Here is a 21,274-nt window from a genome sequence, read left to right on the forward strand (position 1 = left end):
TATCATCTTCAAACATCTACCTTCATCTTTTACACATCTATCGTCTTTTGATATCCATCGTCGTGCTCTTGTCCCGGTTGTTCTACTTTTGTTCTACTTTCTAATGTGCAGAAAGTTAAAAAGAACAACAACAACGGCGGCCGTGCTCTTTCCAGATATCTCAACCTCCTTCTTCCGCTCTTTTCGCCTCCTCCCTCAACTTTTGGTGCTTTTCCTCGTCTCCAGGCTTGCTCTTCCTCTGCCAACGACAGGGAAGAACAAACAAATATCCCCTTTGAGCAGCCGGCGAGGTTCTTTATCTCCTCGCTGTTTCTCTCCCTCTTCTTCCCTCCGTCAGCAACATCGACATCGACATCGACATCGACATCGACATCGACATCGACACTGACGGCAGATCTCGATTGCCTCTCCATGCAACGTCTCATCTTTTTGTCTGAGCCAGAAGCGATCGCAGGGACCATTGAACAGTTTCATTGTCGTACTACAGTATTGCTATCTTAGTATTACTCTTCTCTCCTTTCTTCTTTGCAACCCCTCTCCCCCGTATACTAGTTCTATGAACTCCAATTCGGTCAATATGCCACAGTCGGAGCTGAAGTGCAACATCTGCCCCCGGAAACCCAAGTTCAGCGATGTCTCTCACCTCCTGACCCATGTGAGCTCGAAAGGCCATCTGTCTCACTACTTCAAGCTACAAGTACGCAGTCAGCAGGAACCCCAGGCTGGTGAGCTGCTGGCTGCGTATGACCGGTGGTATAAGCAGAATAAGCTGGCCAACCTGTTGTCAGACCGCATGCTGGCAAAAGAAGCCCGGACTGGCAAAGGCTCCCGTGCCAGTAACCGCTCAAGCCTTCCGGTTGCCTTTTCTCACCAGCCGTCGACAACTGTGGCTCCACCTACCAACCAGAATGCCCCTATTATATCCAGTCCTAGGAGAGGTTCGCTTCCTAGTTTCTTAGACCCCCAGCTCTCTCAGAACTACTATACCCACGACGCTCAAGGAAACCGTCTCTCTGGCAGAACGTACTCTCCCATGTCTGTTAGCAGTATGATCAACCCCAATCCTCAGCCAGGATATGGCTGGCACCAACAAACTCAATATCAGCCCCAGGCCACTTTGCAAGCCCCATCTACGCAAACCGTATGGAAGGATGGAGATGAGACGGAGTCAGATGGAGAGGGAAGTCCTCTGATGGCCAGGCGAATGAGGAGAGGGTCGTTGTTAGACCCATCTCTTCGCTTCGTTCGGCAATCCATCACTCCCGATCCCTTCATTGACGACGATGCTGCTTATGAGTATGATGACCAGGAAGACCATAGCCAGCGTGGAAGCGATGAGATGACCCGGCTGAAAGGGGTCTTTTGGCCTGGCATGGATATTTTTGATTCTGCAACTGAAGAAATGAGACGCAAACGCAATCAGAAGAAGGATGGGTCCATTATCAAGCAAATGGAAGAGACATCCGAAAGCGTCGAACCTACCGAGCTAGTATTCTCCCCTAATGGTACCCTTCGGAAACAGCGTGTCATCTCTGGGATGGTTGACGATAGTAGCCCGCTGAAGGGAGAAACTCCTATCCCGAAGACGAAGGTAACCCGTCCTCGTAGACGACCCATGTCTCAGCTGAGCGGAAATGTCCAGATGGCACAAAACAGATACAAGATGAGGATTAGGGAGCAGAGCCGCGCTGCTCAGCTCGAAAAGCTGTCTCAACAGGCATTAATGCTCGGTGGCCACGGCGATCCGATAAACTATCCTCCACTGGACACCCACCGCCATGTGTTCTTTAACACATCCAAGTATGGACTCAAAAATTCCGCCAATACACCGTATTACGGCCCCTTTAAACCTCCAAGTACTGGTTGGTAGCTTGTTTACATCCACAAAAATAAGGTCCCGGCTAATAGCTTTATCGCACTAGAAGCCTACCGTGGGAAAGAGAATATTGACCCTATGTTTTGCCATGAGCGAAATGTTCAGAAGCAACAGTACTATTACGGATATCCATCCCAAAACGAGAACGATAACTATGGATACTCGATGAACCCATTGTCTTATGCCGCCTCTCAGCAATCTTGTGACTCTGGTTCCAATAGGGCCGCCGTTAAGGATACTATGACCGTTGATACCAGAGACTTATTTGGTCAGCAGACACCTGGAGTTTTTCAAAACGCATCTCCCAAAAGCCCTATGGCTGAAATGGGCCACGATGACATTGCTCGAATGTATTTCAATGGCCCTCTGGAGTGATTACTAGGGTTCTCGAGGTCTTGCCTATACTCACATGAATTACACTCATTACTCTCTTTATATATATTTTCTACTGTGAGCCACTGGTCAGCAATTACCTTCAAAGACTATGCTGTGATCCCAGCCAGGTGATGGTCAAACCGCTAACATCTATATTGCGGTTCAAACGATGACTCGCGCATAACGGGCGATTCCCATTATTAACTAGTGAGATGATCATAGGTGTTTTAAGCTTACCTATTGATACTTCATGCATTTTTTGATTTCCTAAAACTTCGCAGCCAGGCATACATAGACCAGTTCATAGAAGTTCAGCCAAAACGTCATGATAATAATAACATTACTTTCGTACTATGTGCCAGAAACGGTCACGTGATAGCGGAGCTGCGATTTAAATTGAATATTACCTAAGCATGGCGACTACACGCGATTTTGACGCGTTCAAGAGACAACTTGGAGAATAGCTTCAAAATTGATATCAGAGGACAACAGAGTGCAACAGCAGCATAGTTGCTCATTGACGGACAAATTTATCAGACTAGTTGTGAGTCAACTTCATCTACGAAGCGAAAATAGGTGAATAATGAGTCAAACACCAAGTCTGAAACGCAAACAACAGACGATATCTAGCTTCTTCACCAAAACTGTCCCCAGTCCGACGTCCGGTGGGAGCACTGCCGAACAGAAGAACGGGAAAAGTGACATAAGCAACCAATCTACTCGAAAAATACCTGGCAGGTCAAATTCGAAACCTTCACCAAAGGCAGAGAGCAATGGTACAAAACAAGATGTCGACGAAGACGAGGACGAGGATGAGGTCATACTCCCGGTGAAAAAGCGGATAAGAAGCAGTGCATGGAAGGCCCCTGAGAATGAACCAGAGAAATCAATAACCGGAAAACGTGGTACAGAAGAAGAAGAAGAAGAAGAAGAAAAAGAAGAAGAAGTGGATGAAGAGGGAGAAGAGCTCCGACCATCAAGTCCTATACAAAACACGGAGCCTCAATCTTCTGCATCTCGAGCAGAGAGATTCCGGTTCCAATCCTCACCTGTACCACCCCCAATGGACGAACAAATATCGCCTGCCGAGCGCAAAAAGAAGGACCAATTGCATCAGAAATTCGTGCGTCGGTTGGGTGGGCCTGACTGTCTTCCATCATTAAACTCCCATGATGGTGCCTCAGAAGTAGACCTAGTTGCCGAGGGTGCAGCGAGTGATGCTGAGGAAGAAGATAGTCCGCCCCCTGCTCCAAAGGGTAGAGCTGCGAAGAAAGCTGGAGGATCTAAGTTAACACCAATGGAGAGGCAAATAATGGAGATCAAGAACAAGCATCTTGATGCCGTGCTGCTCATCCAGGTGGGGTACAAGTACCAGTTTTATGGCGAGGATGCGAGAATAGCAGCCAAGATTCTCAGTATAGTGTGTATACCGGGGAAGCTTAGGTTTGACGAACGTTAGTTCCCTTGTTCGATGTATACGATGGAATATTCTGGCTAACGAGACCTACAGACCCATCAGAAGCACACTTGACTCGTTTTGCATCCGCAAGTGTACCTATCCATCGTCTCCATGTACATGTTAAACGACTGGTGGCGGCTGGATATAAGGTCGGCGTTGTAAAACAGCTGGAGACCGCGGCACTGAAGGCTGCTGGAGACAACAGAAATGCACCATTCGTGCGGAAACTTACTAATATGTATACCAAGGCAACGTATATTGAAGACGATGCTGAACTTGAACTATCTGGTGCTCTGGAACCGTCTACAGGCTACTTGCTGTGTTTGACGGAGAGTGGTGCTAAAGGGCAAGGAGATGGTGAGAAAGTTCAAATCGGAATTGTTGCGGTTCAGCCAGCAACCGGGAACGTCGTATATGACAGTTTTGAGGATGGGTTCATGAGAAGCGAGATTGAAACTAGACTGCTCCATATTGCCCCCTGCGAGTTGCTCTTGGTTGGCGACCTGTCAACTGCAACCGATAAACTCGTCCAACATCTGTCCAAAGGTAGAATGACTACCTTTGGGGATAGTGTTAGAATTGAGTGGAGAGAAAAATCTCAGACCGCAGCAGCCGAAGCACATAGTCATATATCCAGCTTCTATGCTGGAAAGATGGCCGCTACAGGTTCAGCGGAGGATGCAAAAGCAAGCAGTCTGCTAGATCAGGTGCTAAAGCTACCCGACGATGTGACCGTCTGCCTGTCTGCTATGATTAAGCATTTGACAGAGTATGGGTTAGAGCATGTGTTCGATTTGACGAAATACTTTCAGTCATTTTCTGCAAGATCTCATATGCTGCTTAACGGAAACACATTAATGAATCTAGAGATATACCAAAACCAGACAGACTACTCTTCAAAAGGTAGTTTATTTTGGAGCATGAACCGGACGCGGACGAAGTTTGGCCAACGACTACTCCGCAGATGGGTTGGGAGACCATTGTTAGACAAAGCAAAGCTGGAGGAGCGCACAGAGGCGGTCACAGAACTACTTGACTCGGACAAATCTACTCTAACATACAATTTAGGGTCTACCTTGTCGCAGGTCAGAGTAGATCTTGAAAAGGCTTTGATTCGGGTGTACTACGGGAAGGTAAGTGGGAAAACTGGCTTGTTTTGACATTTGTTGATATTCTAATTACTATTACTAGTGTTCCCGGCCAGAACTGTTGACAATGCTCAAAAGCATGCAGTCAATTGCCGTGAGCTTTGCCCATGTAAAGTCCCCGGCTGACTCCGGATTTAAGTCCCCTATTTTAAGCGAGTCAATTGCCATCCTGCCTACAATGCGTGATGATGTTGTTTCATACTTGAATAAAATCAATGAAACGGCCGCAAAGAAGGATGACAAATATGACTTTTTCCGCGAGTCAGAGGAGTCAGAGGAGATCGGCGAACATCGTCTGATGATCGGAACGATAGAGTATGAGCTTAAAGACCATTTAAAGTCTATAGCCGAGACTCTAGGCAAAAAGAAAGTCCAGTATGTTTCAGTTGCAGGGATCGACTATCTAGTTGAGGTTGAGAACTCTCAAGGTGCTTTGAAGAAAGTACCGGCCTCCTGGCGGAAGATTAGTGGAACTAAAAAGGTATCACGCTTCCATACCCCTGAAGTCGTAAAAATGATGCGAGAAAGGGACCAGCAAAAGGAGTCGTTGGCTGCTGCTTGTGACACGGCATTCTTGAGGTTGCTGTCGGATATTTCAACGAAATACCAGCTATTCCGGGACTGCATCCAAGCTCTCGCAACGATTGACGCGTTGCACTCGCTATCTGTGATTGCCGCACAGCCAGGCTATGTCAAGCCCAAGTACACGGATGACACGATCATCAATATTTCTCAAGGCCGCCATCCGATGGTTGAGAAGGTTCTGATTGACTCCTATGTGCCCAATGACACCCAGCTAAGCACGGATGAAACCAGGGCTTTATTGGTTACTGGTCCAAATATGGGAGGAAAGTCTAGCTACGTCCGCCAAATAGCTTTGATCTGCATCATGGGTCAGATTGGCTCATACGTGCCGGCTGAATCCGCTACGTTAGGAATGCTTGACGCCGTGTACACTCGTATGGGGGCATTTGACAACATGCTTGCAGGCGAGTCTACTTTCATGGTCGAACTATCGGAAACGGCCGATATCTTGAAACAAGCTACTCCACGTTCACTAGTGATACTCGACGAGCTAGGTCGTGGAACGTCTACGCATGATGGTGTGGCTATAGCACAGGCCGTGCTTGACTACATGGTTCGCAACTTGAGAAGTTTGACCCTGTTCATCACACACTACCAGAACCTGAGTCGGCTTGCAAGTGCGTTTCCAGGCGGCGAATTACGCAATGTCCACATGAGGTTTACTGAAACCGGTGATGAGGGACAGGACATTACTTTCCTATATGAAATTGGTGAAGGAGTGGCTCACCGATCATATGGATTGAACGTTGCCAAGCTTGCAAATATTCCAACTGGAATATTAGAGGTGGCCCAGGTAAAGTCGCAAGAGCTTGAGGCTAAGATCAGCAGGAAGAAGATGGGAGGCGTGCTCCGGGGTATATTCCAGACCTTATCTGATGAGAGCACAAGTGATAGTGCTGGAGAGCAAATTGAACGCCTTCTCAAAGACATTGAATTGTTGTAATATAGCGTTTGGGTATTCTACCAGCTGTGATATAGATGTACCTTATAAATGACGTCCTTGGTCGATGCGTGGGTAATGCCTTAATTCCAGGAGATTTTCTCGGTTAAATTTCCTGGCATCAAAAATACGAAAGTGACCATGGTCAATCGCACCCATGATATTTCGTGGCATTGTCCACCATGACATTCCGCGTCTTTCTCATCAGACGTCTCAAATCGAAGTTCGGTCCAGCCCAGAGAAGGAGAAATGGAAAGCGAGGGGGAGGAAGTTGTTTTGAATCTCTTGATCTCGTTTATTTTTGGGACATCAAAGGCTTCGAATTAAGAACCAGTAATAGTAACAGGAAATCGCGCCCAACGTTAACACCCCTCCGTTATCATGGCCACCACCAAACAACTCGCGTCTATCGGAGTCTGCGGGCTTCTCTTTCGGATTCAAGGAGACAAAGGATATCGTCGACACGGACTAGAGGTGATATTTGTTAGTTATGGGATATTTCAGATTGCATCCAGTTTGACGTAATCTCCCTGAAAAAGACAGGTTAAGAGCTCTAAAGACCGAGATAGAACAGAGGCGCATACCTGGGCCCTTGACGTTTCGGATAATGCTTCGGTTGGAGTCATCCATGAATTCAACGCGGACCTGAGTGACACCTCCTCGGGAACCTATTCCAAGCAAAAAAACGAAATCAGCATTTCATTCCTCAGCCAAATATATCGCTTTCTTCCTGTATATCATGCACAAGAATATCTTTCTGCGCCTCCTCTTGCCATATCCCATCCCTTGCGTGGATATTCCCCCCTCCATGCTGGCGGGCTGAACGTACCAGTGCGGCCGAGAACGGCGGTCACCTTAGCGTATTTGGCGGGAACTTTGCCAGCATCCATGTTGGGCGATTGCGGATGGAGAGATGATGGAGGGAGAGCTGGAGGACGTTGGCTTCGTTGCTGCGGTGGTTCGAGGTGGTTGAAGAAAGGTCGAAATTCGCGATAACACAAAAAAGCTCCAAATTTTTGGTTGTTTGTGGGAAGCAGTTTCTGCCGACCCGCGGCCCGCCAGATCGGGCTTGGCGGTGAGCGTCGGCGGAAGGTTTACCCGGAAAAGGGCGCTAGCCTGATACGGACATAGCCCTAAGCCCTAGGCCAGTAGTCCTTAGGAAGGACTTCTCGACCGCAATGAAAGATGAAGATGACGATGGAAATGAAGGATGAGACGGTTGCTGGTGACGTTGGGATTTTCATCTGAGAAGGATCCTCCTATTTGTTACCTGAGGCGGCCGGCGAGATGGAAAACGTCCATGATAGGAGTGACCGGTTGCGACGGACGGGAGATCTGGACTAACCGTACTTCGTAGGACGTCCGATAACCATAACTTGCTCCCTTGCTGAATCACGGCTAACGGCGCTGATAGGACTGCCTACGACACTTTGTTATGGCCTCCGTGCCTCTGATATACAGGCCTGAGACGTTCAACTCCTACGAAGACCGGCTGAGTGATCTCTCCTAGCCATGGAAATTGTCTAGCATATTTACAGCCAGCCATCAGTCAAACCAATGCAGACTGCCTGAAATAGCCCATGCACTTATTTTAAAGCCGACTGGAGTCTGGGAAGGATCCGGGGCATGCGTGTGTCTTGACTAACATGGATGCTCGACGGCTGTTTTAGAGGTCGTCATGGTGGTGTACATCGAGAGCGGTACTTCTCAAGGCGCATCGTTATCATTGCATATTGTCAAGGGCACCCCGTCCGAAATAACTTCTCATTGGCAGGGAAGGGCTCGTACGCCTGCATAAACTTATCTATCAGCGTTTTGAATAAACGATATTACCATATATCTAGCGCAATATAGCCAGCGTCTACTACACCTTCTCCCACAGCCAGCTTTCCACGGAGTATCCGTAATAATGCAATCAAGGAGTAAAATCAACTAGATTAAGTGGCGCAGAGAAGCTTTCCTGTCTAAAAAAAGCTCGAGTTCAGAGAGTCCTTTAGCCAACGGGGAGTCTCCAGTCTGCATGTCATTGGGTGATCCAGAAGTCCTTATCAGAGACGATCCGAACTTCTTCCCGGGTTCGCGATTGGCCCGAACTAGCAGACAAGCTATATCACCATTCAAAAGACTCATTTTGCGACTTTAAAACTAAACTGCACATTATTCAGATATTGAACAGTTAACCAAGGGAGCCTGGGCCCTGTACTACTTATCGTTTCGTTTACTGCTGCTTCTCCGCATCCTGGGGTTTACTCGGGGAGGTTATCTAAGTATATCAGCTGCCAGCTGTGCACCGTTGACTCACACCCCCCTCCTCTGATACGCTCGTCTCTCTCTCAAGACTCCGTTGGAAATGGATTTGGTAAACCAGTGAGCTCTTCCTATTACTAGTTACTAGACAATGCATGACCCTACAAATTGGCAGACGGGTGCGCTGACCCGGGAAAAAAGTCTAGAAGGCCGGCTACTGTTCGCAGTGCCGAAGAGCAAGTCCACCCCCTTCCCCGCCCTATAGAAACACAAGGACAACCACAATTAACACGATATATTCACTGTAGAGGGCCGTCTGCAGCAGGCTACAATTGATCTGCTGGACGGATCAGATGTTCAGTTCCGCAGAGAGCACCGTTTGGATATAGCTCTTGTCAAGAACCTTCCAGTGGCCCTTATCTTTTTGCCGGCAGCTGATATACCCACCTTCGTCGGTGAAGGTCGTGTCGATCTAGGCATTACCGGACAAGATCAAGTGGCTGAGCATGATATCCGTCTACCGGGCCAGCAGTCTGGGGTGGAGGAGATACTGGACCTTGGCTTTGGCGGATGCAAGCTACAGGTCCAAGTTCCGGAGAAGGGCCTCATAACTGACCCTAAGGAGCTCATTGGAAAGAATGTCGTTACTAGCTTCACGGGCCTTGCAGAGTCCTACTTTGCCAAATTGGAGGGCGCTAGTAGGAGAGCGGACGGAAGCTGGGATCTACAGACTAAGATCAAGTATGTCGGCGGCAGTGTGGAGGCTGCCTGTGCTCTGGGAGTAGCTGATGGCATCATTGATCTTGTTGGTGTGTTTTCACGGTTCTAACCCCCATATTGCTCATCTGTCTAACTTGAAACTATAGAATCTGGAGAGACGATGAAAGCTGCTGGACTTCAGGCTATCGATACAGTGCTCTGCACTAATGCCGTCCTTGTCAAATCCCGAAAGACCACTAATCCCCTAGTGGATCTCATAGTTCCGAGAATACGTGGTGTTATCAGTAAGTTTGCTCAGGAGCTTCCATTAAACCCGACAATTTATACTAAGGGTCCCTCTAGCTGCCAAAAAATATGTGCTTTGCCAGTATAACATTCCTCGTAACATCTTGTCCAATGCCTGTGCCATAACACCCGGAAAACGAGCTCCTACAATTACTGCTCTGGAAGAGGAGGGCTGGGTTGCCGTCAGTGCCATGGTAGAAAAGAAACAGATTGCTACCGTCATGGACGACCTATCGGCTGTTGGTGCGACTGATATCCTTGTTGTAGCAATCGCAAACTCGAGAACGACCCCCTGAGATACTTCTTAGTCTTTAATGAACTAGTTTATGACAACCTTTATTGTTTGCTATTATTTTAGCATGTGTTTCTCGTCTACTTCTTTTGGGCCCCGGGGAATCTGATATGAAAGGACTGTAGGTTTTGCCTTAGCTGTCAACGATTGCTTCCTAGGGAAGTTATTAGTAAATGGTTATACAAGACTACGGTTTGCATTTCATAAACAAATGAGATAAAAAATACCAAGTAGAAAAGATGGATAGATAAAATGGTATATTCATATATATAAAATTACATCAATGTCGTTCGACCTCCAACTTCTCTTGCGCCTTCACCAGTAGGCATCTCCCCATTTCTGCCCACTATGAACTCGCGATATATACTTTCTAACCTCTTCCTTTCTACTGCACTAATGGAGCAGCGAGTGGTAGCAAGAGACCGCTCAATATGTGTCCATTCAATGCTGATCTCATCTGAGTCCTTATCGTCATCGTCTAGTCCCGCATCGCCAGAAGTATTATTCGCATCAATCTTTGACGCTGGGTCCGATATAGGATTGCGTTGTGCCTGCTTTTGGCGTTGACGGGCTTTCTTGAGTTCTTCAATTTTAGCTGCAATGACAGCTGGCGGGTCTAGGGCGGTATTCCTCACGCCCTTTGAGGTAGTGGCGAGAGTATGTTCTTTCGAGTCGTATAGGAATTGAATGAAGGGTCTATTGGCTTGAGAGGATTTCGAGGACGTTTCACTGTTTTCGGCGGATGAAGAAGATTTTGATTTCTTGGAGGACTTTGTGGTTTCTGGAGCTGGTGTTCGGTCTCCCAGAGCGTCATGGATAGCTTCGAGGTGGGCGTTATATACAACGGCCTGAAGGTCGGCACCAGAGTATCCTTCTGTCCGGCCTGCAATTTCATACAACCGAGACATCACATCGTCACTGAGCTTCAGCTTACCGCTCAGAGCTTGGATGATGTCGACGCGATCGGCGTGGTTGGGCATATCGCATAACAAGGACTTATCAAGACGACCAGGCCGTAGTAAGGCAGGGTCAATCAAGTCTGGTCGGGAGGTAGCCGCCAAAACATATACCCCTGACAGGCCCTCGGCACCGTCCATCTGTGTCAAGAGCTGATTGACGACTCTGTCTGTCACACCGGTGGAATCATGACCACGCTTCGGTGCAATACTGTCAAACTCGTCAAAGAATAGAATGCAAGGCCGTGCAGCTTCAGCTCTCTCGAAAAGATCACGCACGCTCTTTTCACTGGCGCCGATATACTTGTTAAGGATCTCAGGGCCCTTCACACTGATAAAATTGAGGCCGCATTCTCCTGCAACAGCGCTGGCAAGAAGCGTTTTACCACATCCAGGGAACCCATACAGTAAAAGTCCAGAACGGAGTCGGAGCGGACATTGGGAGAAAATCGGGGCATATTTTGTGGGGTATTGTAGGGTCTCAAGTAGGGTGTTTCTTGTGCTATGCAAGCCACCGATTGCTGAGAAAGTGGTCGAAGAGGATGTAAGGGTAACGTTTCTAAGAGACGCAGGAGTGAATCCCTTTAATGCTCGGTCAAAGTCCCCTGTACCTAGAGTGATAACGCTTGAAGAGGATGTAGTATCTTGAACGGCACTTATCAATGCCTCATTCCTAGCGCGGGATACCAGTAGAACTAAATCACCAGGCATATAGCCATCTGTTTTTCCTGCTAGGTCGAGGAAGTCAAGGTCTCTGCTCAAAACGAACCCATCAGAATGATCAGACGACCCTGGTCGTGATGTAGGATTTGATGGGTTGAGCCAGGAATCCTGGGATGAAGAGCTAGGGTTGCGAGCATGGCCATTCACTTCCCCCTGTAGGTTAGAAGTTTTATCCTCCTTCGTCAGCTGCTCTAGAATTAATCTTCGCCCGTCTTTGTTGGGCGACTTTAAGCTGATGATTTCTCGAACAACATGGCCTCCGATTATAACGTTGTTTAAGGATTCTTTCGCCTGTGCAGTTGCCAGCAACACCACTGGTGACGAAGCAGAGCAGAATTCCCGGACAGTAGAGCAGACAATCTCACTGATTTGGCGGCTTCGGCCGTTCTCACCGCCGACTTGGAGTTCCGTCTCGACAGGGCACAGTTTGTCCAGATCGTCTAATATGACAACCGAGTTCCCACCGAGTCTCGCACACCAGGAAGCAGAAAGGAAAAGCCGCCGCAAGGTTTCTTTGATTGAGGAGATGCGGGTCTCATCATTGAGCAGTTTTCGACAGGGGAAATAGGTAACATTAAACAAGTAATCTTCTCGCAATTGGTGAGCAAGTAGATAGGCAAGAGATGTCTTGCCTGATCCTAGTCCACCGGTGAGAAGAATCGATGAAGACCGAGTGAGGTTTGACATGCAGTTTGTGATAACAGGTTTGATACCTACTAGCTTGGGAATCTCAGAAGGCAAAACTTCGTCAGCCGGTATAGGTTGGAATGAGAATTCTGGCGGCTTGGGTATTGCTGCCTGCACTTCAATGGCGATTTTGCCTTCGGATCCAAGCATCCAGCCAAACGCTGGTTTAGCATCGACCGAGTTTCCATCTACTAGAGGGTCAAACTTGATCATCCCTCCGTCAAAATCTAGCGTTCTCATTTGATCGTCTAGCTTTGGGAGGAACATTCCATCTGTAATTGGGCCGCTCAAAATGCCCTTATCAGACCCGGGACTCCCGTATACCATCTTCAAACGTTCAACAAATGCATCCCGAGCACTGGCTGAATCGCCACCGAACCTGAAGCCCTCTTTCTTTTTTGATAGATCTGTGCCGAAAGGAAAGATTTTGAGTGTCTTCACTGCTGGCTTTTGAATTGGAGGTGGAGCAGCTTCTACGCGGACGATGCCGCCGACGATGCCGTCAAACTCCAAGGCAGAACATAAGAGCGAAGACAAAGCGATATGCTCGGTATCAGGGTTCTCATCCCAGGGGAGAAGTCTGGCTACAAGTTTCCGTGAGATGCTTCCAGCCTCAGGCGAAATCAGCTCCTTCTGCTGAGCCTGTTGCTGTGGATCAACGGGTGCCTGTAGTGCAGCTGGTCGTACAATTGACACACAAGCCCAGGAAACCCCTCGTAGCTCGTTCTTTGACAAAACATCGCGATCAATCCACACCTTTAGCCCTTCATCCTTCTCTGCCTCGGCATCCTCGTCAAACCAGTTGACGGCGGCTTTCCGGTCTACTGCCCGCAAGAAAAGTGCGCCTCGTGATGACGACTCTGACTGACTACTTCGGGGCCTCTGAATGCTGCTGACACTTCTTGCTCCCTGGCTTCTGCGGCCGGTGCTGGCAGTACTCCGATTTCCACTCTGAGATGACCTTCCGGTTTTCGGGCGGACCTTGGGTGCAACAATGACTTCTGCATCGGGTGAAATTTTGGCAAAAGGAGATGATGATGGAGCTGGTGGAGTCAGCGATGTGACGGTTATATTCGCGGTGGAAGTAGGTGACAGGTGTAAAGTGAGCGGATGTGTGTGTTCTGCTTGTTCGGCAGAGGGTGTATAAGCAGGGTTGGGAAGCGCCCTGATTTGAGAAAGGAGATTAAGCTCCAGGAAATTGGCATGTAGTTCGATGACTGTGGACAAGAATGGTCAGTATAAGATACCCACGTATTCCACATTATTAATTACATACTCTCCCAGTCCGCTGGGGTCAATGGTTCGATGTTGACTGTATGGGCAACCGGCGGATCCAAGTGTAGAAGCACACCAACCTAAAGATTGACGTCAATGGAAACCCTTATACCTCCAACAATGAGAGGGAACACGGGATATCTGTATACCTTTTGTCCGTCACTCAAGCCCAGTACCCTTCCAAAGGTTGAATCAATTTCCAACACGGCCACATCCTGGTCCTTTGGCTGCCCCCTTGTGCCATTGATACCGTCCCGTGTCACAACTGGTGCCAGCTTCCTCTTGCTAGGCATACCCGTCCAACCAACATGCGTTGACCTCTGCACTGGCTGTCCATTCTTCCCAGAATCGGAGGTGGATGTAGGTTTACCGCGGTGTTGTAGCTCGACAATAACGTTTTGCGCAGGCTAATTCACAATAATTAGCGATCCATCGTAAGCCATAGAATTCCATTTCACTTACGGTATTTGCATTGACAAGCAACGAAACCAGTGGTGAGGGCAAGTTGACCAGGCAGCTCTTCAGGGGTACCAGCGCAATCTCCGCCAAAGTTGGGGTCCTCTTGCTGGGAGCCATAACTGTAGAAGAAACTGAGAAAACAACACAAAAGAACCAGACAGCCTGGGACAGATAAGGAGCTGCGCAAAACGTGGTATCATCAAACAGGCCAGAAACCGCAATGCATCCTTCTCCCTCGTCTGCCAGTCCGTCAGTCCGTGTATCTGCTATCTTTCGGCGCGACGGCGAGCTTTTGCGGCTTTCTCCAGCTTTCTTTTTACTTTCTGAGCACGCGGGAAACCCGTGATCCCGAGCAAAAATAGATTTTCCGACTCCGAAAGGCCGACGCCTCGGACCGAGCGTTTCTCCACGCCGGCTAAGTCATTTGCTTGTCAGTAACGCTAATCCTGGTTTGGCCATATTAACGCGTCGCGTTTCTGGCTCGCGTTCCCGCGCGCTTAACTTTGAGTTAGTTTGAGTTTATCGAACTTCGCGATTTCAAGCATCAAAAACCGCAAAGTCGCAAAGTCGTTGCTTGAAGGTTGCAGCCAGTACAGCAATTGGCAGCGCACTCTCGTTACGATTTGTTTTGTTTTACTTTTGATTGCACTCTTCCCTTCGGTATCCCTGCGTGAACTTCCCTATAGACAGCTGCCCTGAACGCGTGCGAAAATGGCGCTCTTCCCCCTCCGCCTCCAAATCAACTACGAGGAGGAAAAGAACGTGCTCAAAGAGTTTCTTCAAAACTTCAAGTCCAGCCAGTCTGCTTCGGAGACATCTGCGACAGAAGCGATTTCAGGCCTCAACATTGATGAAGATGATCTTGACGCCCTGGATGAAATGGACGAGGACGGTGAAGAGAATGGGCGAACAACAGGAGAGCGACGTGAACCGAAGCTTAAATATATGGCGCTATTGCAAGAGATCGCAGACAGAAGGAAGAATCACATCGTCATAGAGTTGGACGACTTGGATAAAGTACAGTCAGCCCCAGGAGATGGTGTTTATACCCGTCGTTTAAGTGTTGGAAGGCTAATCGATGTGGCTTTTACCAGTTCATGAAATCTGCACCCGAAGGGCCACATTCAGACCTTGCGGAACGAATTACAAATAATGCGAAGCGATACATTGATGTGATTTCGGAAGCAATCGATGACATAATGCCCAAGGAAAGCTCAGAAGTAACGTTAGTACAGACACCCTTATGGCGCTAGAGGCACATGAGCTCATATTGACTTATGTTTTTAGATTTAAGGATGATGTGATTGATGTTTTAGTTTCTCAGCGTGGACGACGGAACGAAACTCTGGACCTGGCTTTAGAAGCGGACCCAGATGCCGATATGCAGCCAGCCATATTCCCGCCAGAGCTTATCAGGAGATACACACTTAACATCAAACCAATCACTCCCTCTGGATCAAGCAGTAACCCGAAAGCAAAGGCTTTTGCAGTCAGAGATGTTCGTGGAGCACAGCTTGGAAAACTAATTACAGTTCGTGGCATCACTACCAGAGTTTCCGATGTCAAACCCTCCGTCAAGATCAACGCATATAGCTGTGACCGTTGTGGCTCTGAAGTATTTCAGCCGATCACCACCAAACAGTTTCTCCCACTAACGGAATGTCTGTCGGAAGAATGCAAAAAGAACAATAGCAAGGGCCAGCTGTTTCTTTCCACCCGAGCCTCAAAGTTTGTTCCGTTTCAGGAGGCCAAGATACAGGAGATGGCAGACCAAGTACCTATTGGACACATCCCTCGCACACTGACAGTACACCTGATGGGTAGCCTAGTCCGACAGTTGAGCCCAGGAGACAATGTTGATATTGCCGGAATTTTCCTTCCCACCCCTTACACAGGTTTCCGGGCCATCAAAGCCGGTCTTCTCACTGATACCTATCTCGAAGCCCAACATGTTACACAACATAAAAAGGCCTACGATCACCTTGTCATGGACCCAGTAACCCTGAGAAAAATTACTAGACATGCGAGCTCGGGTAACATGTATGAGTACTTGTCACGTTCGATAGCTCCGGAAATTTATGGCCATCTCGACGTTAAGAAGGCCCTGCTACTTCTTCTAATCGGTGGTGTGACAAAGGAAATGGGAGACGGAATGCGGATTCGTGGTGATATAAACATCTGCCTGATGGGTGACCCTGGAGTTGCGAAATCCCAACTTTTGAAATATATCACCAAGGTAGCTCCTCGTGCCATTTACACCACTGGACGAGGAAGCAGTGGAGTTGGTCTGACAGCAGCAGTGATGCGTGACCCTGTCACAGATGAAATGGTTCTTGAGGGCGGCGCCCTTGTTCTCGCAGATAACGGTATCTGCTGCATCGATGAATTTGACAAGATGGATGACGGAGATAGGACTGCTATTCACGAAGTTATGGAACAACAAACAATCTCGATATCTAAAGCCGGAATCTCAACCACCCTCAATGCTCGCACCTCCATTCTTGCAGCTGCCAATCCGCTGTACGGACGGTATAATCCCCGAGTATCACCTGTTGAGAACATCAACCTCCCCGCCGCACTTCTGTCTCGTTTTGATATTCTGTTTCTCATGCTGGACACCCCCTCCCGTGATGCTGACGAAGAACTCGCCAGCCATGTTGCCTATGTACATATGCACAACAAACACCCTGAGACCAGTGCCGATGAAGTAGTCTTCACTCCTGCCGAAGTACGACAGTATATCGCCAAAGCGCGAACATTCCGCCCTGTGGTACCGAAGAGTGTCTCAGATTATATGGTGGGTGCATATGTCCGTATGCGCAAACAGCAAAAGCAAGAAGAAGGAAGCAAAAAACAATTCACTCACGTCACGCCGCGAACCTTGCTGGGCGTCCTTCGCCTTTCTCAGGCTCTGGCCCGACTCCGATTCAGCGAGCGTGTTGTCACTGAGGATATCGATGAGGCCCTCCGGCTGATCGAAGTTAGTAAATCCAGCTTACACCAGGACTCACAAACGGGCATAGATCACAGCCCTACCAGCAAAATTTACAACCTCATTTGCGCCATGAGGGAGAGTGGTGCGGCTGCTATCGGTGACGAAGATGAAGGAACTCTCAGCATGAAGAGGATTCGGGAACGAGTTGTCGCGAAAGGATTTACAGATGACCAACTTAGCCAGGCAATTGATGAATACGCAGAACTTAGTGTAAGTGCAACATTTATCCTCCGGCTTTGTACCCTCCTTATTAACGTGTATATTTCCTACAGGTCTGGCAAGTCAGTGGAAACGGCACTCGGCTTGTCTTCATTGAAGCCGGGGATGGCGATGCAATGGATTTGTAGGATTTCATATAAATTATAACGAATTTTCAAAACAATAGCGTATGGTTCGATAAATCTAGTCCTTTTAATGAGCCCAAGCTTTCAATTCTTCTCAAGTGCGTCCTTGACTAAATTCCTTTCTTTCCGATGAAGCAGTAAAGAATGGTTCTCTACAATGCAACGTCCAGGGATCAAGGGCCTTCTCTACCCAATACGGAGTGTCCTACAGCACCCTCTTGCATCGCGAGCTAATACCGATGTCTTACATGCATGGTATGCTAGCTGCTTGTTTGCCCATTCCCCTATACGAGCTTCCATGGAGCCAAAGAAACCGTTGAAGCCGCTAGGTTGATCGCAGTTAAACATCACAACACGCTTCTAAGCTGAATCCCTAGCGAGGGCTGAACATTATGCCTATTCATAGCACTACCCGAAACATAACACGATCCTTATAACTACCTAATGGATATGTCACAACAGTGAGCAGAGCTGGGAACAGGGTTGGTTACCCCAGAGTGTCGATGCACGCTAAGGCTGAACTTGTCCCGAATCTTCGCTTGCGATGACTTCATCGTCCCAACTTTCTTTTCACCTCGCCAGGCAGGTAATACGCTCGAACAAGCGAGATGTCTCAGCGCCATAAGTTTCCCCTGCCCCCAGGAGCTCTGCTATACGAAACTCGGCGAATGAGGAGCTGACGAGCTGGCAGGTTCGCCATTAGCATTTGGGTCAAACGAGAAAAGGCGTTTGCAGCGCTCGGGTCGGTGACCATTCAGATATCTGACTATGATGGCCTAGAAGAAGAAACCGAAGCTACAGTCGTATGATTCTAACTCTCTGGCCATTGACACAGCCAGCTAGACATTGGGCTGCATGTTATACGGCATTATCGGCATGATTGACTCTCGCCTACGCAGCGCAGTGCAGCCAGATCCAAAGCTGTTGAACGTTTGCTGGCACCAATGGCAAACTTCGTTTGCATTTGGCAGGCTTGGGATTCTAGATCGTTCAGATAAAGATATTCTATACCCATGTGGGCGCAAGGATGCTCCCTGGCATCGACTGTGCTTTAGGGATGAAACCGGATTCTCACGTATCACAACCCCAGCGAGAATGCTGGCCTAGATGGAGGCTAAGACAAGTGATTTTAAGCCTCTTCAATCATCCATGGTTGAGATATTCTTTATATGCGAGATAAAATGAATAACACGGTTTTGTCTGTGTTGATCATGTCCATCCAATTTCTAGATTCGTTCGATGGTGATATCAGAATGGGCCTGATCTTCAGCAAGCCAAACTCTGCTTTGGGGGATGGTTTTGCAGGATACCAAGGTCGAGGCAGGACGAGAACTTTCAATTCTAATTTCAAGCCGGAAACCCTATCAACCATTCTTCTTTAAGGCAACGGCTTGACAAGACTCTTCCTGAACTTGGCTAATTCTATTTGCCTAGTGTTGCTAATAATAGCTTCACCAAAACATCAATGGATAATCTGACTATTTACCGCTGTTTTCTGTTAGCTCTCAGACCTATGAAGGAGCGGTTCCTCTGCAGCTGCATCCTTCGCCAGCTCTTGCAATGTGGGATCATTTCCGTATCAGGAGTGAACGTGGTTCATATTTAGGCGTGCTTTTTTTTTTTTTTCTTCAACAAAGGCACAAAACGCTAGTTTATACGACCTACATGGCTTCTTGAACGAGGAAGGATTAGGCACCTTCGGGACATTGCCTCGCCATGAGATCCGACAGCCACTCATGGAAGTAAAACCTACCAAGCTAGCTAGATACCTTCCACCCCCCCTTGGGCCCCGCAAGGTAGCATTGACTATGGGGCAAATACCGGCTGCTGAGGTGAGACAGCTCCCAGGTAACCTCCCTAAGCTCTCCCATGGGGCTGAGCAAAAGAGTGCTCATGGAAAGATATAAAAGGCAGCATCGAGCTCCCCATATCTGAGAGATATCATCCAGCACTCAAGCAACAAACACATCGAAGCCAAAAGTTCAATCAAGCAACAAATTGATCAAATCAATCAAATAAACAACCAATCTATCAAGATGCAGTTCAACCTTTTCACCACTGCCTCCATCCTCTTGGCCAGCACCTCCCTTATGGCTGCCGCCCTCCCCCAGAGCCTTGCCAACCGCAACTCTCCTCCAGTCTGTGGTACCTGCAACCCAGTCTCTGGCAAGAACTTCTGTGACATCACCACCTCTTGCATCAACACCGGATCTACCTTCCACTGCGCCTGCCGTGCTGGCTACAAGGCGAGCCCTCACAACAACGACATCACCAAGCAGTTCCGTCTGCCATTCAAGAACTACGAGTTCCTCGTTTTCGTGCCAGAGAACACTGCTTGCAACACCCTCTGCAACGACTGGACCCTGCCACCACCAGCTTTGTGCTCTGAGGTCCCTCTTTACAACCAGTGCAAGGTTTAAATTGCTTCTGTAGCGAGAAAACTCACGTTTGACGCTTCGACGACGAGAGTTTGGAATGATGGACTGTGATATCAGCTAAGAATTTAGATGGAGAGGATGTAATTTTGGGATAATTTCTCGATTTGATGTGGTGGAAAGGTCAGATGAGATATGTGGCTATGGCTATACTTTTTTACATTCCTTTGATGACAGCGTTACTTTGCAAATATATTCACCTGTTGTACATGACAGACAATTTCATATAATAGTATTGGAAGTAAACATCACTATTAGTGCAGCGTAGTTGACAAGAGAAGTAGAATTGCTAACATGGCGCATGAATGTATCAATGGTATGCTTAAATTCTCTACGTACGAACATGAGGAGATGAGTAAAGGAAAAATATACCTCAAACCAAGACGCCAAACACCAGTCCGTTCCACCAAGATCCTGCCAATGTTTCCAGAATATGCTCACATCAGCCCAGTTTATTTCCGCGGGAAGAAAGCGATTTGACCTAGTATAACGAAGCGTGGACGTTCTCCAGGCTCACAAACTCGAAGGAGCTTCGGCTTAGACATGCCACAATCAGAACAGCCGCAGAAGGTACAGGCGCCACGCATCGGTGAATTACTTGGCAAAATGTTCATGCAGTGATTGCAAAGGAGGAACACCCAGATATTGAAGTCTGCGAAGCTGATGCGCCAGTTCTCATTTATCCATTTGGTGGGTTCATGATGGTGAGAACTCCTTGCGATACCGAGCATTTGTTGGCGTTCACGGACCTGTGAGTTGAAAAGCTCCTCCATGTTCCCTAACTCCTTGTCCCATGATACTGGAAAGCCAGCCTTCTGACAACTGACGCTGGAAGACCCTAGCTTGTCCAACACTCTCGGTAGACAACCCTTGATGTATGATTGCAGGGTTAGAGAGCTGCTACTCGTCAGTTTACGCATTACCCGCTCCTCATGAGTGAGTGAGCGAAAATGGGGAAACGAATACAGGCCCTTGTCAATTGGTGGGTGAAACGGGCATTGTAGATTTTTCCCCATTTTTGAGTAGAAGTTGCAGAAGTTGCACTTCTGAATCTTTTCTATTGCCTTTCTGACATTCCGTCTGCTTCTCGTCATACATAGGAACTTGCTGTTGTGCCCAAAGTAGGGAAGGAGAGGAGAGTCGTATAACAGGCGCATGGCCCTGACACGCGCAGAGGGACAGGCGATGGGATGGTAACCTTTCATGGGTATAGAGTCATGGAAGGTTTTGCATGTCAGCCAGAGCATGGTGCGATCGACAGAGTGCAAGTGGTCAGCAATCAAAAGGATGATATCCAGAGGCAGCGTCGTAAGTGTATATTCCTTCTGCCGATAGAACATTTTGGACATCCTGAGTTTGCCAAGTTCGGGTAGGATACACAGTGGCAGGCTCTCTTCCGAGGCCGTGAGCACTGCTGGGCTTTCTGCTGAGGGTTGCGCCATTTTGATGACAGGAATATCCTGACCAAGGGTA

General features: G+C 48.1%; 9 protein-coding genes across 10 annotated transcripts; 7 read left to right on the plus strand and 2 right to left on the minus strand.

Annotated features, from left to right (window-relative positions):
• The first annotated feature begins 361 nt into the window (after window positions 1-361).
• On the plus strand, window positions 362-3,061 carry TERG_02235 (uncharacterized protein). Its single transcript, XM_047747881.1, has one exon. It carries the CDS (start codon window positions 557-559, stop codon window positions 1,868-1,870), a length of 1,314 nt encoding a protein of 437 aa, XP_047603849.1. The 5' UTR covers window positions 362-556; the 3' UTR covers window positions 1,871-3,061.
• Window positions 3,062-4,925: 1,864 nt separating this feature from the next.
• Window positions 4,926-6,386, plus strand: TERG_02236 (DNA mismatch repair protein MSH3; the record flags this gene model as incomplete). Its single annotated transcript, XM_003237470.2, has 1 exon — window positions 4,926-6,386. The coding sequence occupies one exon, from the start codon at window positions 4,926-4,928 to the stop codon at window positions 6,384-6,386; it is 1,461 nt and encodes a 486-aa protein (XP_003237518.2).
• Window positions 6,387-6,789: 403 nt separating this feature from the next.
• TERG_02237 (40S ribosomal protein S28) lies at window positions 6,790-7,273 on the minus strand (the record flags this gene model as incomplete). Its single annotated transcript, XM_003237471.1, has 3 exons — window positions 6,790-6,851; window positions 6,968-7,051; window positions 7,213-7,273. 3 exons carry the CDS (start codon window positions 7,271-7,273, stop codon window positions 6,790-6,792), a joined length of 207 nt encoding a protein of 68 aa, XP_003237519.1.
• Window positions 7,274-8,061: 788 nt separating this feature from the next.
• On the plus strand, window positions 8,062-9,931 carry TERG_02238 (ATP phosphoribosyltransferase; the record flags this gene model as incomplete). The annotated part of the gene is made up of 4 exons (XM_047747882.1): window positions 8,062-8,167; window positions 8,939-9,439; window positions 9,497-9,634; window positions 9,693-9,931. 4 exons carry the CDS (start codon window positions 8,062-8,064, stop codon window positions 9,929-9,931), a joined length of 984 nt encoding a protein of 327 aa, XP_047603850.1.
• A 1,187-nt stretch (window positions 9,932-11,118) lies between these two features.
• Window positions 11,119-11,532, plus strand: TERG_11822 (uncharacterized protein; the record flags this gene model as incomplete). The annotated part of the gene is made up of 1 exon (XM_047750874.1): window positions 11,119-11,532. The coding sequence occupies one exon, from the start codon at window positions 11,119-11,121 to the stop codon at window positions 11,530-11,532; it is 414 nt and encodes a 137-aa protein (XP_047605617.1).
• A 1,737-nt stretch (window positions 11,533-13,269) lies between these two features.
• On the plus strand, window positions 13,270-14,294 carry TERG_11823 (uncharacterized protein). The gene has a single exon (XM_047750875.1). It carries the CDS (start codon window positions 13,665-13,667, stop codon window positions 13,977-13,979), a length of 315 nt encoding a protein of 104 aa, XP_047605618.1. The 5' UTR covers window positions 13,270-13,664; the 3' UTR covers window positions 13,980-14,294.
• Window positions 14,295-14,769: 475 nt separating this feature from the next.
• Window positions 14,770-17,998, plus strand: TERG_02240 (uncharacterized protein). 2 transcript variants are annotated; one of them, XM_047747883.1, is made up of 2 exons: window positions 14,770-15,252; window positions 15,315-17,998. In XM_047747883.1, the coding sequence occupies exons 1-2, from the start codon at window positions 15,125-15,127 to the stop codon at window positions 17,386-17,388; spliced, it is 2,202 nt and encodes a 733-aa protein (XP_047603851.1). In that variant the 5' UTR covers window positions 14,770-15,124; the 3' UTR covers window positions 17,389-17,998. The 2 variants fall into 2 exon arrangements, with proteins under 2 accessions (XP_047603851.1, XP_047605619.1); XM_047749400.1 differs by having other exon boundaries at window positions 14,770-17,998.
• Window positions 17,999-19,402: 1,404 nt separating this feature from the next.
• On the plus strand, window positions 19,403-19,786 carry TERG_02242 (uncharacterized protein; the record flags this gene model as incomplete). Its single annotated transcript, XM_003237476.1, has 1 exon — window positions 19,403-19,786. One exon carries the CDS (start codon window positions 19,403-19,405, stop codon window positions 19,784-19,786), a length of 384 nt encoding a protein of 127 aa, XP_003237524.1.
• A 467-nt stretch (window positions 19,787-20,253) lies between these two features.
• On the minus strand, window positions 20,254-21,243 carry TERG_02243 (uncharacterized protein; the record flags this gene model as incomplete). Its single annotated transcript, XM_003237477.1, has 1 exon — window positions 20,254-21,243. One exon carries the CDS (start codon window positions 21,241-21,243, stop codon window positions 20,254-20,256), a length of 990 nt encoding a protein of 329 aa, XP_003237525.1.
• Window positions 21,244-21,274: the final 31 nt, after the last annotated feature.

Source organism: Trichophyton rubrum (assembly GCF_000151425.1).
Source record: "Trichophyton rubrum CBS 118892 genomic scaffold supercont2.2, whole genome shotgun sequence".
In the NCBI taxonomy this organism is placed as follows: domain Eukaryota; kingdom Fungi; phylum Ascomycota; class Eurotiomycetes; order Onygenales; family Arthrodermataceae; genus Trichophyton; species Trichophyton rubrum.

Excerpts from the sequence above, each read along its gene's own strand:
- TERG_02235 (XM_047747881.1), top strand. The coding sequence starts at position 557 with ATGAACTCCAATTCGGTCAATATGCCACAGTCGGAGCTGAAGTGCAAC.
- TERG_02240 (XM_047747883.1), top strand. The coding sequence starts at position 15,125 with ATGAAATCTGCACCCGAAGGGCCACATTCAGACCTTGCGGAACGAATT. Across the intron at positions 15,253-15,314 it reads AAGGAAAGCTCAGAAGTAAC|ATTTAAGGATGATGTGATTG; the intron begins GTTAGTACAGAC and ends TTATGTTTTTAG.
- TERG_11823 (XM_047750875.1), top strand. The coding sequence starts at position 13,665 with ATGGAAACCCTTATACCTCCAACAATGAGAGGGAACACGGGATATCTG.